The sequence below is a fragment of the Rhinolophus sinicus genome, linkage group LG10, assembly GCF_036562045.2.
Source record: "Rhinolophus sinicus isolate RSC01 linkage group LG10, ASM3656204v1, whole genome shotgun sequence".
In the NCBI taxonomy this organism is placed as follows: domain Eukaryota; kingdom Metazoa; phylum Chordata; class Mammalia; order Chiroptera; family Rhinolophidae; genus Rhinolophus; species Rhinolophus sinicus.
In genome coordinates, this window is record NC_133759.1 from 83,892,536 (window position 1) to 83,909,797 (window position 17,262).

At 43.2% G+C, this 17,262-nt stretch overlaps 1 protein-coding gene across 5 annotated transcripts in view; it reads left to right on the forward strand.

The window, feature by feature from the left end:
• The window catches only part of ARHGAP26 (Rho GTPase activating protein 26), a 703,968-nt gene that overhangs the window by 599,187 nt on the left and 87,519 nt on the right, over positions 1-17,262 (forward strand). For all 5 annotated transcript variants that reach the window (XM_074313709.1, XM_019739058.2, XM_019739059.2 and 2 more), the window contains one exon: positions 3,150-3,309. In XM_074313709.1, coding sequence (XP_074169810.1) covers positions 3,150-3,309 — 160 coding nt within the window. The remainder of the gene's footprint in view (positions 1-3,149; positions 3,310-17,262) is intronic.

The window sequence follows — 17,262 nt, forward strand, 5'->3', positions numbered from 1 at the left end:
AGAGTTGCTTATCCAGAATTAGTGTACCTTTTTCTCCCAAATGCCTTTAGGCATTGGGGCCTGCAAATCTGATTAATAATCTAATTATTGCTCATTAATTAAATCGGAGAAATGGAACACATCTCCAGACTTTGAAAAGGGAGGTGGGGATGGTTGAAATAACATTCCAGAAAAATCATCAACCATGATTTGATGTTTATGAGTAGATATCTGTGTTGAGAATCATTTTTATGTCTACTGAGAAGCTTCCATCATCTTTTAACACCTGAGTGAACATCGCTGTGCTTCTCCTGGGCCAGGCACTGTCTTAGCACTGGTGGTACCGCCTATAAGAAGCACAGTCTGTATCCTAAGGCAGCAGTAGAGATGTTAATAACGTGTAATAAATACAGGGGCAGGCCAGCACTCTGCCTTCAGTGAGGGGTGGAGGGTTGAGGAAAGACCAGACCAAGGCTGCAGAAAGGACGGGAGCCAGCCATCAGAGCTGAGCCTCGCAGATAAGATCGATAGTTTGGCAAAGCAAAGAAAGAAGAGGGAGAACATTCTAGGCAGAAGAATGACAAAGGCAGATAGTTGTGAAAGTAGAAAGAAAATGTGTAGTAAATTATTGTAATAATTATTACAGTTACCATGCATTACCACATTTAAACTACACAAGAACCTCATGAAGTCAGCATATTATTCTCCCCCTTCCCCCACACACACCTTTTTTAAGATGAGAAACTCAAAGCTTAGACATATTGAGTCACTTGCCCAGACACCCAGAGCTGGGAGGTGGCAGAGGTTTGTTGGGAAAAGGTGTGCTATTTCATAAGCTTGGACTTTATGTTAAAAACAGTGGAGCCCACCAATTTATAATCATTGTTGACACAAGCAGTGAAGCATTGCACACTACATACACTGTGTCCTTGTGTTCTCTCCCAACCACTCGGTGAGGTGTGAAGCCATTGGAACTTTCAGCAGAGGAACAATCAGAGCTGAGTTTGGACAGTAACTGGTGATGGCAGGCAGGATAAAGCTGAACCTAGAGATTCTAGTCACAAGCCTCGTTAAGAGGCTCCTGCTGGAGTCAGAGGTAGTGTTGAGAAGCATGGTGGGGAAAAACGATCATCATCCAAACCATATATTTTTATATCGGTCTGCAACTTGAAAGTGCTTTCATATATAAATAGCTTGTTGGTTTGTTTGCACAAGGGACTTTTGTGACAAGCCAGGGAAGCCTACTGACTTAGCTCATTTGGGAGGGGAAATCTGCGGGCATGGAATTGACTTCGTTCACACTGGAGCTGATGGATGTTTAAAGTAGTGGTGTTACAGGCAGCTTGTAAAGATGCATACTTGCTGATTGACTAAGCACAGAACCAAAGGCCCCCCCCCCCCCCTTCTTGCTAGGTAAGAACTTGACCATCTGCATTAAGGCTTTCAGGCTAGAAACGTGATGCAGGTCTGGGTGGAATGGAAAACTACAGGCACACACAAAGATGTTTGTAAAATAGTCTTCTGTGCACCAGAATCGGGCCAGGATATGACTGGCGACTCTCCTTGCTGCAGGTGTCGCGTAGCCGTCAAAAACCAACTTGTCTTCCTAGTTGGGCTGTTCCCCAGTTAAAGTTTCATAGGCATAGCCACCCCAGGCCCCTTTCAGAGGAGGAAGTTTTTATGAAATTACTTTTAGCCCTAAAAATTATAGCAGAGTACACATCTGCTGATAAAATTGGTTGATACAGTATTTCAGTAAAGGCTCAGTTTCAAAACCAACACTTAAGTCAGTAGAACCTCTTTTCCTCCTAGAAAATAGAAGTGTACAAGAGAAACAGTGCAGGCATTTACCAAATGGTATGAAAAAAAAAAACCCTCAGTATAAATAGCACTAAATGCAAGGGAGGTATGTCTGCACAAACTGACATCTCTGCTCAATTTCCCTCTAGTTTCTTGTAATGAGTAGTTTCCTTCTTCTAACAGGTGATTTAGGGAAGCCCCTAATATTTTCTTAACAATACTGAATGGCCTAGCTTTTAAATTATTTGTCATCAATAAGTAATTTGTATATTTTTATACGCCTGGCCAGCAAGTGAACAATGAAGTCTTATGACTAGGTCCCGGTAGGTTTAGATACATGTATTGAGTAGTTGTTTATCCAAAAATATGCATGTGTGTTTAGCAAATTACTCAGACCCAGCTACTGCTGACCCTTAGACTTTGAGTATCAATGACAATGTAAACATAGCTGTAGCCTCGGATCTACAGTCTTGCGTCTTTATTTCTGTTTATGCCACATGTTTCACTTAATGTGAGCCACATGTTTAATGTGATGGGGCTTTAATACTTTGAGCCTAAAGTGCTGAATTTCCTGACTTCGTTTTAAATATCCAGACCTACCCATTTTAAAAATTAGGTCTATTTTGTGCCTACGTTTACAAGTGTATTAAAGCTGTCAAGAGTTTTTATATCTGAGCTAGAGAAAATGCTAATGATCACCGTGGTTTATGCAGCAGCCAAGTACAGAAGTTGTAACTAAGCGGAATTAGCAGTTCCCTGGATTTGCAGGACAGGGATTCGGATATGCAAAGGGTCACATTTTGGAAGGCAGCTGCTTTGGTTGTTTGGTCATTTTAGGCAAACATGGGAATGGTAAGGAGTGTCATATCCTGAAATAGCTAAATAACCTGAACACTGAAGATTTCTGAAGCTTTGATGGATGAAAATGTGAGTAGAAAAGTCTGTCTCTCTTTGAACTCCAAGGGCATCGGAAGGTGTGCCAAGGGCTGACTCCTACTACCGTGTTTCCCCAAAAATAAGACCTAGCCAGACAATCAGCTCTAATGCATCTTTTGGAACAAAAATTAATGTAAGACCCAGTATTATATTATATTATATTATATTATATTATATTATATTATATCAGACCAGGTCTTATATAAGCCCTGGTCTTATATTATGTTATATTATATAAGATCTGGTCTTATAATGAAAGAAGACCAGGTCTTATATTAATGTTTGCTCCAAATTAGAGCTGATTGTCCGGCTAGGTCTTATTTTCAGGGAAACACGGTAGGTGAGGAGTCTGAAGATAGGAAAGGTAGACGGAAGTCAGCTGTCTATTTGCCTGCGGTTTCTCTCATCTGTGCCCTTTGTTTCCTTTCCCCCAGTGTTGCTAACAACCACAAGCAGAATTTGATGACAGTGGCAAATCTTGGCGTGGTGTTTGGACCCACCCTGCTGCGGCCTCAGGAAGAAACAGTGGCGGCCATCATGGATATCAAATTTCAGAACATTGTCATTGAGATCCTGATAGAAAATCATGAAAAGGTAACATATGTGTAACTGGTCACTGTGCGTGAAGAATTTCTCTTGGGGGAAGCTGAATCCATTCAGGATTGACTGGGTGTACATTGCTAAGGTCAATTGTGATGATGATGATGACGTTACTGATAAAGCTGGCGGTGGCAGTGACGATCATCAGCTCATGGGGGCAGTGGTGGCAACAATGGCGGCTATGGGGGCAACAGTGGTGGTTATGGTGGCAATGGCGGTGGGCCACATTTATGATTTAGTCTCGACCAGGAACTGTGCTAAGCATTTTATATGTGTTGTCTTTTATCTTCACAACAACCAAATGGAGAAGGTACTGTTATAGGCCTCATTTTGAAAATGCCCATTGCCCATTTTTGTACTTGGTTATCGTCTTATGACTTTATAAGTTTTCTTTTATATTAGGGATATTAAACTGTTTTCATTTGTGTGGCAAGTATCTTTCCTAATCTGTAGTTTGTCTTTCAGTTTTATACATAGTCTCTCTCTCTCTCTCTCTCTCTCGCTCTCTCGCTCTCTCGCTCTCGCTCTCGTGCACGTGCGTGCGTGTGTGTATTCTGTCTTTTCCTTTAGAGCATTGCAGTTTCTGGTCTTTCTTAAGAAGATCTCCCTCACCACACATAATGAAGAATTTCAACATCGAGGTGCCCTTACAAAACTGGGGGTAGGAAACATGAAGCTTCACCCATCTGTCGCATCCCAGCTCCTAGTAGCAAATCCCTATGAAGCTTCTCGGAAGCTTCAGGGTCCCCGAGGGCACCGTTTGGCAGCCACAGCTCTGGGATCAAGTAAAAAATGCTGCTCCTCCTAAATGAAAACTTTACCTAGAATGGTGAATTAATTTTGCTAGATAGCCTGCAAAATAAATCTAGACCACTTCTTACCATCTGCACTGATAACACTCTAATGTAAGCCACCATCATCTCTTGTCTGGATTTTTACAAGAGCCTCCTAATTTGTTTTTCTGCTTCCACCCTTGGCCTGTCTATTCTGATATCAGCCACCAGAGTGAGATTTTTTTTAAAATGTGAAGTCACATCACATCAGCTGTCTGTTAGGAACGATTCAGTGGCTTCCTATTTCACTGTGTGAAAGTTCGAGCCCTTACAAGAACACAGAAGGCCCTACATGGTCTCTGTTCTCCGTCTGTTACTTACCATATCTTACTTCCTATGGCCCTCTCTTTATTTCACTCCTGCAGCCACCTTCACCACATTGCTGTGTTTCACATGGCACCCTTTCCCACCTCAAGGCCTTTGCAGTTGTTGTTCCCAGTGCCTGGAACACTCTCTCGCCATATAACTACGTGGCATGTTTCCTCACCTGTTTCCAGCCTTCTCAGTGAGCCCGACTTAGATCTCTTTATTTAAAATTGCAGATAGTCCCAGCCTCTAGCACTCCCCCTCCCTTTGACCCCGCTTTCTCTCTCTCCATAGCACTTACCACTTTCTAGCATATTATATAATTGACGTGCTAATTGGGTCTATTGCCTTTCTGGCCTCCACTAGAATGTCTGCTTCACGAAAGCAGGGACTTCTCTCAGTTTTGTTCACTGCTTTGTCCCCAGTGCGTATGTGTTGAATGAGAATGGGCTGGGGGGGTAGCTGGCCTCCAAAATGACTCCCTGCGGCCCCTGTCTCCTGGTGCTCCCTCGCTTGTGGAGTCCACTTCAACTGTGAATGAGGGGCCCCCATGTTGATCCCAATATTGTCAGTAGGAATTGCTCAGTAGAAACAGTGATCCCAGTGGATTAGTAAGATCTTGCGAAAGAGACCAGTCATCAGAGACCTTGGAGCATTTGCCTTGGTTTCTGGATTTGCTCACTCTCGAGGAAGCAGGCCACCTTGTTGTGAGGGCAATCCCACAGCCCCGGGCGGAGGCAGTGAAGCTTCCTGCCGGCAGCCAGACCCACGTGCCAGCCCTGTGAGTGTGCTGCTGGAAGTGAGTGTGCCCGCACTGGTCACGCCTTCAGGTGATGCAGCCCCACCTTACGTCTTGTGTACAACCTCATGAGAGAGAGACCCTGAGTCAGAACCCCCGAGCTAAGCCTCTCTTGAATCCTTGACCCACAGAAACAGGGAGACATAATAGGTTTTAAGCCACTAGGTTTGGTGGGTATTTTGTTATGGGGCATTAATAACTACTAAAAAACCTCGGAATCTAAACTTTCGCAAAGTAACTGTAAAGTTGTGTAAGCAGCATAGCCTCCCTCTTACATGGTTAATGAAGAGATGTAGAAATCAAATTATGTATTTGAAGAAATGATCTTTTTATCTTAAATTTTGGACCTGCTCCCAACTAACTACCTCCCTCAAATATAGTAAATCAGGTATGGGAGAGGTTTGTTATGTATGAGAAAAATGAACTCGTGAAAAGGGGATATCATCGAATAGCAGTTGATAACATGATTTCTAAAAACAAACCACTTGGATTCAAATCTGCTACCCTTCTTACTGACTCTGTGACCTTGAGCAGATTGCCTAACTTCTCTATGCTCATGAAAGTACTCTCAGTATAGACTAACTGCTGTAACAAACAACCCCACAATATCAGTGACTCAAAATGATAGACATTTATCTCCTGCTCACATAACAGTTCACTGCAGGTATTCTGGGGGTGGCATACTGTGCAGTGATTCAGCAACCCAGGTTCCTCCCATCTTGTAGCTCTGCCTGCTGCTCGGCAGAGCTCTGCAGTCAGACAGTTGGTGGAGGAAATGAGAGCAGAGAAGATTGGGTAAGACTTCTGGGCTGGGCCCAGAAGATGCTCTCCTTATTTTCTTCCACATTCTATTGGCCAGAACTTAGTCACATGACCGCATCTAACTGCAAGGGAGGCTGAAAAAGCAACCTACGTATTCAGAGGAAAGGAAAGCAAGTTTGGTGACCAACAAGCCACTCTAGCACATTCCTTCAATTGATTTGTTGTAAAGATTAAGCGAGGTGATTTACATAAAGGACTTAGCCAAGAATCTGGTGTGTAGTAAGGTTCAATAAGTGTAAACCATTGTTTTTAGCAGTCTCAACAGAATTCTGTGAAGGTGAAGGTTAAGTCCATCCTTGAATATCACATGTGCCCCCTCCCAAAATAGTATATTTTACAACTTAATCTTTTCTTAAATAATATTAAATGTCGAGACAGATCTCTAAGGAGTAAGCAGTTTGATTGTTTCATGTCCCTAACGGGCCCATTTGAGCTGATAACAGGCAGCATCTAACAGCTTTTAAACTGTAACTGTTTTTGGTGTCCTTGGGCCTTCAAAGCCAGAAAGCATATTTGAAAGTAGCATGACAGAAAAAAGGACCGGATACTGCTAATAACAATATTGAAACTTGTGTAAACAAGCAGCCATCCTGCCTTGGGCACAAAATGTAGAAATAGAAATGAAATATGAAATGCATGGCTTGGCCTATAAGTATATGGGCCAGAACGGGTGAGAATATCCACTGAGTTGGGTGAATTGTGCATTATGATACTCGCTGTTGTGGATTTGCTGACGTGTATATGAAGAGTATTAGAGTGCTTTATTCTATGTTCTTTTTCATTCATCGATGCCAGAGAGAGGGAATCACAGTGGGAACACATGAAGGAGTGTGAGTGAAAACAGTCATGTGGAAGGCTGCTCCAGAGAGTAGGTCTCCACGCCTAAGGGATCCAGTATGCCAGCCTGATGGAGATTTTTGACCGGGGGTCCATGGCAGGCCAGCGTTACCCCAAGACCTATGTATGTACATCATTCTGGGGAGAAAGTCCTCACTATTCATCAGGTTTGCCTTTCTGGTAAAAACAACTGCGAATAAGGCAGCTTGACTCCTTTTAAAAGGTGGCTTCCAGCCCGGTTTGGTGTAAAGCGAGCAGGTGCTGCCTCAGCCTCCTTGGGAGCCCAGGAGGATGTTCACCTCCCGGAATCCTAAGCGCCGAGCCGTGTCCTGGGCCCTGCGTTCTGGAGACAATGCTTTGGACTTCCTGCCAGTAAAACTTAACTTCAGCCATCAAATGCAGAGCATGTTTATGTCCTCCGATGAATATTGTCAGAGACTTGTTCTTTAATAGCCATAATATTGAGACCTTATGTAACAATATTTAATAAGCATTCTCTTGGCCTTGGCCATACTTTTCTGGAAGCACTCACACAAATGCCCTGGAGTAACTACTTTCCTAACTTTAGTGTTGGAAGTTGGACAAAATCCTGAAACCACCCTCGAAAAAAATGCTTCCCAACAGCATCTTTGTGTCCTATCCCCCAACAAGAAACATGATAGCATATGCCCTCTTGCTTGAAACAAGCCCTAATACAGGTGTTAAATACACTCGTATGTCCCGCACAGTTACTGACATGATATTCTGTCATGTTGGTAAGAACATTTTACATAAAGGATTTATGTTGTGCCTTGAAATAAAATTGGGAGGGACCCAGGAATAAGTAGAAGACAGTACTGAAAGAGGTTGTAGAAACCTCAGGCAACTAGCGTTGGAGACAGAGAGACAGAGGGAGGAAAGGAGGACCGGATCCTGCTAATAACAATATTGAAACTTGCGTAAACAAGCAGAGAGAGAGAGAGACTACAAGAGGCATATTTCGGTTGTCCATCACTGCATAACAAATCATCTCCAAACCTAGCGAATTAACACAGCAATGATTTTTTTTCCCCTCACAATTCTGGGGAGGGCTCATGTGTTTCCCATATGGTATCAGCTGGGGTGGGGGGGTGGGGGGGGCATTTTGACGATGACTGGAAGATCCAGAATAGCCTTACTCCATATGTCTGCGACCTTGGTTCTGGCTGTCGGCTGGGACACCTGATCCTTTTCCACATGGCCTCCCTCTGTCTCTATGCGATCGCTCATCACGCAGTAGTTTAGGCCGAACTTCCAAGAGAGCAAACACAGAAGCCGAAAGGCCACTTAAGGCCTACTGAGCAAACAGAGTGTCACTTCAGCCACACTCTGTTGGTCAAAGCAAGTTACAAGTTAAGCCAGATTGAAGGGGCAGGAACTAGACCCGCCCTGTGGAGGGGAGGAATTGTGCACTGCCATCTTTGCAGGCAGCCTGCCCTCATGCCTCACCCCCCAGCCCTGGCAGGTTTGTCCATAGCTCGTGTTGGAGAAGGCTCAGCTTTCTTCTGAGTGGCTTGTGCGGAACACAGGCCAGACACTTCCTCAATATTTCTTACAGAAAGTGCTCTTCTCTTTCTCCTCAGCATTGCCGTTTCTTACACATCCAGGGGCATCAAATATTTGTGGTAGTGGCAAGTTCAGTCCTCAATGCCCTTTGTAAGCCTCAGTATGGAGAACTAACATCAGTGTCTAAAACTGGAAAAACATCTTTGTCTTTAAAATTGATACTTTAAAAAGAGAGCTGCGGGCAGGGTGGGGGGAATACTTTCTAGCCAGAAAATTCAGTGTCTTTTACCTGATGAAACACGTTTTTTTGTTTTTTTTAGGAGAAGGAAAAAGGCTTCAGTGTTTTAACTGGCTAAAGGATATGGTGGTTTCTCTTTCCCCTCCCTCCTTCTCTCTCTCTCCCTCCCTCCCTCGGTCCCTCCCTCCCAGTCTTTCCTCTCACTCCTTATTTACTAAGGATCAACACTAGATATTCAGCCCCAAGGGTTAAAAATGAGGATATACTAGTCATGTTGTCACTGGCACATCCACATGCTCTCAAGACATCACCTGTTTGCCCAGAGACACCCCTTGCTGAGCATTTTTTTTTTCCACAGAGAACCCACCTGTATCTCTTTCCTCAGAGTCTCAGTGATGTGTTTCACACAGACCTTCAGTTGGTCAGAGTATGCCCGCTAACCACATACTTATCCTGTCAGAGATGCTCTAGAAACTGTCCCTCACCTCCCCTGACAGACCTGGGAGGGGAGCAGTGTTTGGAACAGTGTGGTAGGAAATAAATACCCCGAAGTGGAAGCAGAGAGGAAAAAGCCAGAAGAGATGGTAGAACGTTTGGGGGCTCATGGTGATCTTTCTTTTTCCACGTTGGTAATGTACGACTGATTGGTTTACTCAGTTGAAGGTAGTAGATCTTCTTTTTTTTTTTTTTAAGGAGGGCCCATGCAGGGATCGAACCGGTAACCTCAGTGTTATCAGCACCACGCTCTAACCCACTGAGCTAACCGGCTACCCCACAGTGGATCTTTTTAATGTACATAATCTAGAAGTAATAATATTAACTATAATAATAGCTAACTTTTACATATAGCTTACTGTTCTCGAGATATTGTGCTAAGCAGCTTTATATCCATCATATCATTTCATTTTCAAAGCAATACTAGAAGGTCAGTATTTTTGGCCTGTTTTACAAATTGTGAACCTAAAGTGCAGAGAGTTAAAGAAACACCTTGTTAGGAGAGGAACAAGGGTTGAACTTAGGACTGCTTTCACAAGCCAAGCCATTAAAATCTACTCTCATTCATCTCTATTCAATACAATGAATGTTTGTTGAACATCTACTATTGGCCAAGTATAAATTAGGTGGCACCTCCCCAAGGCCCTCCTATTTTATCGGGGTATAACAAACCATAACACAGTGTGCTACGTGACATCCAGTAAGATGGAGAAAGTGTATGGCACACTGAGGAGAAATATTTAATTCTGCTTGGATGGACTCTGACAGAGAAATAGACATTTTCTAGGCAGAGAAAGATTGGATACAGGAGCCTTCTTGGGGAAGCATTAATCAGTTAATCAACATCAATTGATTTGTGTATATGAAAATGACATGGCTGTGAAAGAACAGTGGGGTGTATGTTAGCAAGTGGTGGGAGAGGAGGCCAAACAGCTGGACTGAGCCCATTTGTCAAGGGTCTTGAAAGCTAGAGAAATGGGAGCCTCAGAGGTTTCCACGCAGAGGGGTAAAAGGATTATATCAGCACTTTAGAGAGACATCCCAGGAAGCTGAATCAATTGTACTCAGATTGTTGATATCAAAATCACTCATTAAATAAATAATAAAACAGTAGAGTTGACCATACTGTTGTAAACTTGTGGCTATATATAAAAAGTCTTACTCCGAGAGTATAACCTTTGACCTATAGCCTACACTCATAGAAACACTCATAGAAATACTCGTAGATACAAATGGCTTTTACTTGGGTTTTCTGGCCAGACTTCCTGAAGGCATATGTTAGCTCACGGCATCATTTCCCATCACTGACTACACACCCTGGACTGTATTTGGATTATATGGGAGCTAAAGAAGAACGAACTTTAAGATTCTGGCTCTATTGACCTGTGGTCACGTTTCAAAGTTGAAAGTTCATACGGGCAAATATTTTGGCTCTTTCCATGCTTGTTTTAAAGTAATGATCAATTATTTAAAATTTCTCTCTCTTGTATGGACAGAATCTTTCCCCAACTCACAGCTTATCACCCTGAGTCTTAAAACATCAAGTAAGACAATACTTGGGCTTATGGTGGAAGTTGCCAATATTTATATGCTTCTAGTTAAATTTTTAAACAAAAGAGTGAATGCTGCCACTGTCCAACATACCCCAAAGCCCAGAAATTCTGCTATTTCTTACAGGGTTTTCCTTTTGTAAAGGTTGGCTTGCCAATGACTCTGAAAAATTTAGATATCTGGGAAGAACAACCATATCAAGAAAACAAACTGCCTTCTTCTCATAGTTTTGCTTAAATATGAAATCTCAAGTTAATTGTGTGTGTGTGTGTGTGTGTGTGTGTGTGTGTGTGTGTGTCTTACATCTTCCTGTGAAGTCCAACATACAGCAGTCGGATGGGGCTCATTGTTCTGTAACAGTCCACACTCCTCTTCTGGCTGTGGTACTTGAAAGGGTTTCTGTGCAGGAAGCAGGCTGCGGCTGTCCATATGTGCCCATGTACCACGTGCTTTCATCAGTATTGCCCCCTTTTAATGTCTGTTGATGTTTTATAAAATAAAGAAGTTATCATGATTCTTTTCCCAGTTCATCAGATTGTTTGGAAGCGGCAGGAGTGTTGATCATTGAGCTGTTAATTCTTAGAAATGCCCAAAGAGCAGTGCCCTTTTTAAACATATTTTAACTTATAATCTTGTATGTCAAGGGGAAGAGCTAGCCACCATGGATGACCCCATCTAATACCTAGGACAAGCACCAGGTCTTTGCATCCCCATTAAAATGGTAATGTCTTTCAATGCAGTTGTGATTAGAGTTGGTTTGGGCCCACCAAACTGCCTGATCTGCTGTCGCCAAAATGTTGGTGGCATTGAGATCCATTGCACTAGCGTTGGGGTGTGTGCCCAAAATGTACATCAATTAATAAAATGCAATTGATTTGAATAATTTCTAGCAGCTGACAAGTGTTGGCAGTTGTATGTGATTTCCTTGATATTTCAAGCAGTTGTTGATAGGCGAAATTAATAATAATAATGATAATAATAAATGTGAGGATGATGAGGCATGCCTGCATGCTTCAGTACATTGAGATAATGCCTGGTACTGGTGCCCGCTTGGGAAGCTCATCTTGTGTCTTACGGTTATAGCTCTTGTCACTCATTCATTCGTTGATTTTTATTTTTTGTTACCTTTCCTTCCATTGGTTCCTAAGTATACTCTTTTGGGTCCTGTCCATGTTAGGTTTAGAAGGAAGCTAGGTTAACCTGTATGCTGGGCTGGGATGTGTCTGTTCATAGGCCTGTTTTCTTTCTTTAGTGACAAATACTTTGCAAGTTATTCTTCATTAATGTGATGAGGTTGCATGTATGTTCCCCTCAATAAGCCCTAGATAATTGTTTGAATTGTGAAGCTTTTTTAATGTTACTGAAATAAGGTGGGAGTTTTGTTATATTTGATCCTATTCTCTGTCAATAAGGATAACAGGAAACAGAATCTTTCTGGAGATAGGGACAACTACAGTATTCCATTCATTACCCAGGCTGTTAACCAAATGGCACTGGTTCCTTTTGAGGGATTTTTAATAAAACTCCCCAAACTGCTTTCCAAATTGTTGATCCTTCTGCCAAAATGCTGATATCAACAGGACATCGGACTTCCAACTGTCCTTAAAAACCCTCTGTGTAGCTGCAGCCTCTGAATTTGGCTTTTTAACTGTTGCAGTAAATGAGCCCTGCTAAGATTTGCCTGGCTTTCTAGTGGAAAGGCACTGGGTTTATGGCTTCTGAGGCCCTAAGGAGTCCTCCCCCCGAGTCTGTCATGAGAAAGAGCGGGCAGTGTGTGAGCTCTGTTCAGTAGTTCTAGCCCTCCCCGCCCACAGCAGACACTCCTGAGGTTAAGCAAGCCCCTGCTTGTTATTACCCATTGTGACGTGAGACCCTGATGAATTAATGTCTCCAGAAAATGCCCAGTCTCTTCTCTCATAGAAGCCCTTCTGTTACGCTTTTTAATCCCCAGGCCTCCGTCGCTGATTTATTATCCCAGAGCTACTTTGCAGTTATAGACCAGGAACTCTTCATCATGACCTAATTTTCCTCCCATAAAAATCACAGCACATAATAAAGAGTACGCCACACACATTACAGGGAGACTCTTGATCCTTGGAAATTGGAGGCGCATGTGACGGGTGGGATTGGAAGAGGTATAAAAATGTGTATGTGACACGGCTAAGAACAAATGCCACAAGGGTCAGTGGTCTACAGTGTCAAGATGGGCCTGGGGGGGGGGGCAGTAAAATTTGGATTTTTTTTTTAGACAACGCAAGGGGAAAAGAACAGCAAATTCGCACATTGCTGTAAGCAGTTACGATTGATGTTTTGCAAAGAGCGGTAATTAAATTTGCACTTATAAATTAAAGCCTCGTGTCCTGACAGCAAGTAACTCATGTTGAGTCTCCAGTCATTTCCCTTCTTCTGCCGCTTTAGTGAATGCGATAACGTCTCTTGAGCACTGAGCGTCCAACTCTGTTAGGCGCGTCAGTCCTCACCACAGTCCTGGGGGTTTTCACAGATGAGGCAGCTGAAGGTCAGTTATGTAACTTGCTCAAAGTCACAGAGCGAGGAAGGGATAAAAGCAGATTCATCAGACTCTAAAACTTAGCATCTTTTCATTTTGTCCTCTGGCTCTCAAATTAACCATAGGTATGAAGTCCACACGTGATTAAGACTCAGACAGTCACGCTGTCCGCCCCCCACCCCAGCTGTATTCATTTCTGTGACCTTGGACTAGTCTGTTACTTTCAGTGAATCTCAGTTTCCTCACCTACAAGATGGCAAGAATAATAGTACCTCCTTTGTAGGGTTGCTGTGAGTCAAATAATGAGATAATCCATGTAAATGACTTAACATGATAAGCACTCCACCAACGTGGGTTATTTTTATTGTCATTTACGCGTATACCACCACTACCTCCCGCTCACTCTTGGTCAGTGTCTGTGCTGAGCACTTTATGTGCTTGCTCTTTTCCGTTGCTCTGCAAGGCAGATGTTCAGTCCCCATTTGCACAAGGGAAACGGGCTCAGAGGGGTTAAGACGCTTGCCCAAGTTGAACCCGAGTCTGTCTAGCTCCAAAGCCTGTTTGGTTTCAGCCCATAGGACTGTACATTTCTTTTTTATCTTTCTTGTGGTGACGTGACAGTGATGCCAGGGGCAGTGATGGTGAGGTCAGTGTAGCTGTCGTCATCCACTGAGTGAGCAGAAGCAGGACTCAGCTCAGCGCTGGTTGGCGGCAGAGGCCCAGCCACCCCGACCACTCTGCTGCACGGCTTCCTGGGAAGAGTCACTTGGGGCTGATGGGCCTGTTCATTGCAACTACAGGAAGCCTGAAAGTGGGGACACTTGGAAGCGGTATCCAGAGTGATTTTTTCTTTTACGGTCTTATTCCCCAGTCGCTTCTAGAAGGCTTACCGTCTTCCTAATAACTCCTGTTTCTAAGGCATTCCTGACTCAGTCAGAATTAATTTGTAAGTTTGGGCAGAATTAACAGGGCACATGAGGCGTAGAACAGATCCCCCGCCCCTTTTGTGTTAATTTGGAAAGTCTGTGAAATGAGTAGATTGTTCCAGCCACGTGGTACAGCTCCATAAATCCACTTCTCATAGATTACATGAGCCTACCCTTCCATCGTTCAGCAGGGGCATTTGTACAGTGATTCTTCCTAGCAGGGTGAAGGAAACTGCATTTGATTCTCTTGAAATCATCTCTTCCAAATGAAATACAATTGGAATAACCAACAAAATTATGAATAATTCAAATCCTCATCAGAATTCCAACTGGAATTTTGAGTCCAGAGGTGAAACTCTTGGCCCAGCTAGGAAGTGGCCAGACAATAAGCAGCCTTGAAACAACTTGCATATGTTGAAGTTCAGCGTTGAATGAACAACAGTAATTTCAGGAGTGATTTCGCAGACTCCCTGATGAAAGTCTGTGTTGTCTGCTCTGTCTTGGTCTGGTTTAGAAAGGTGCCCTTGCTTCTCGGAAAAGTGTGTCATACAAGTGGTGACAGTCCCCTGTCTGGCACTTCACATTTTGCAGTGGGCCCACTTGCACATTATTACATCTGATCCTGAGAACAGCCCAACCAGAGCTCTTCAGAAGCCTGAGCCTGGCTCATGGGGAGGCCCAGAGAACTGGCCTTCGCGACTGTAATACTCTCCCACGGCAAAATCTCCATCTAGAACTGATTCTAGGATGCTCGAATAGGTTTTGTCTTGGAACAGGCAATGAAATAAAATCTTCACGTCTCTTCCTGCTCAGCTATGTATAAACATTGTTTTGGGAGCAATTTTTCACACATCTGTCTAAATCCATGCTCCTCCCTCACAACTTACTCTTCTTTGTTTCTCCAGCGTTTCTGGCCGTTTTTAGGAAAGAGTCAGTGCTCACATTTTTGGTGACAGTTGAAATGAAACATTATCTTTGTTCCCATTGTATTTGGGCAAGGATCTCATGCTCTGTAACTCATTAGGAAAGGAGAAATAGGGCACCAGGCATAGGGCTTGGAGACCTATCACAATCTGGATTCATCTTCACATGTTTTTAGGTAGGCATTGCTGAGACCTTACTTTAGGCCAGAGACAGAAGGGTGCTGAGAGACACCATTATTTCTGGGCTTAGGGACACTGGCCTCTGTAGTGAAGACTGGCTGGAAAAGGTGAACTGAGCGAATAATGACTGCTGAGGACGTGGAGACTGCAGGTGTTACAAACTTCAGCCCTAGTATACCTGTCCCAGCTCCTGCATGTGGCAGGTCAGGAAATCTCTGGTCGTAGAATGGTCTGTCAGCTTACTATGTGGAGTTGACCTGTGGCTTAGAGATAAGTCATGTGAGAACTAGCACAATGCCTGGCAGAGTCAAAAAATGTCGGTGAGAATGGTGCAGTTAGGCTGTGACCTAGGAGCCGCCACGGCTGTGGTCCTTGAATGCAACAACAACCATAGTTTCTCTTTTCTCCCCTTGCAGGTACCCAAAAGGAGACTGGGGACACGTGTAGCACTGGTCCTTATTTTAAGGGGTGCCAATTCCTCTGGAGACCCGGAGGTTTTTGTTGTCTTTGCTTTAAGTCTTCTTACCCCCTTGCCCCAGTGGAACTCGGCTATGTAGCAATTCAGTTTATTTTGTTGAAAATTCAGTCCCCTAGAGAAAATATGATAATGCTGTTTTCAGGCAGCTGTGTTTGGGAGCGAGACGGACTTAACCAGCTGCCTGGCATCGTTGGAGCCCCAGGACCTGCCAACCCACGGAGAGCAGCTGTTTTGGCTAAAATTTTTATCATTCTTATGACTTTGCTTCCTATATTATCAGCTTCTGAGTTCTGGTTTTAAATGCATGCCCAAAGGAGAGAGGGCCATGAGAAAGACTCTGACGTGTCTGGGGCCACCCATAGTTGAAGGGAGTGGGGTGCCACTACCATCCTCTTGTTACTCAGGATTGTTGGGAAAGAGAAAATCCAGAAGGAGGTTAGTTCCCAGGCGTAAGACGATGATGAGGGGATCGATAAATATTGCTACTATAGTAGAGGTGTTACGCAGCCATTAAGAATCATGTTGGAAGATTTTTTTAACGAAGGGAGAAATTTACAATATAATGTTAAATGAAATGTATAGATACAAACCTGTATAAGGACTACAATCATCATTATGGAAAAGCATTTTAACATTACGTGAGGTAACTCACGCCAGGGCTTGGCGTGGCAATCAGTAAATCACAGCTACTGAACGCAGGCTCTAACCCCAGGGAACGCGGTTATCTCACACACTGTTTTACTCAGAGTGCCTGGTACAAAGTAGCTGCTCAAGAGATCTTTCCTGATTGAATGAATGAGTGTTGTTGTTGTTGTTGTTGTTGTTGTTATATGCAGTTCAAAAGGAATATAGAAAATCTAGGGACATGGGTTTATTTCTAAGTGATCAGCTATAATTATATCTATGATTGTGGCAGCTTAACCGCTCTGCCTCGGGTCTTCAGTATAAATGGTGAGGACAGTACTTGTTGCTCAAAGTCACCAAGAACTGAGAGAGCTACCTGTAAAACACGTGCAGTGACTGGTTCCTAGGGAGCCAACATCGAACAGTGGCTACTGTAATTATTCTAAGTGCCACATAAGTGGTAGCTATTCTAATAATTCTGCTGTGCACGTATCTGTAGAATAAGATGTTGTCATGATTTTTGTCTATCATGTTCTTCTCATTGTTTTACTGTGGAATTTTTAAAAAATAAAAATAAAAGCTTAAAAGATGAAAGTCCATTAAAAAAAATAAAACTCAAATGCTAACAGTGGTTATCTCTAAATACTGGAATTGGGAGACTTTTTCTGTTTTCTTCTTGATGCTTTTTTTTCAAATTGCCTGTAGTATTTATATGTTACTTTTATCATTCGAAGGGAAAAAAGACACCCCCCCCCTTTAAATAAGAAAAAAATGCTCAGCATCAAAGATTATACAGAGCTGCTGAACTAGAAAGGAGGCCCCGTCTGATGGCAGTCAAGGACCTGGAAAAGGTGCCCTGCTCTGGGCTTCTTTGGGAAGTGTTATTTCAATGTATATTTTAC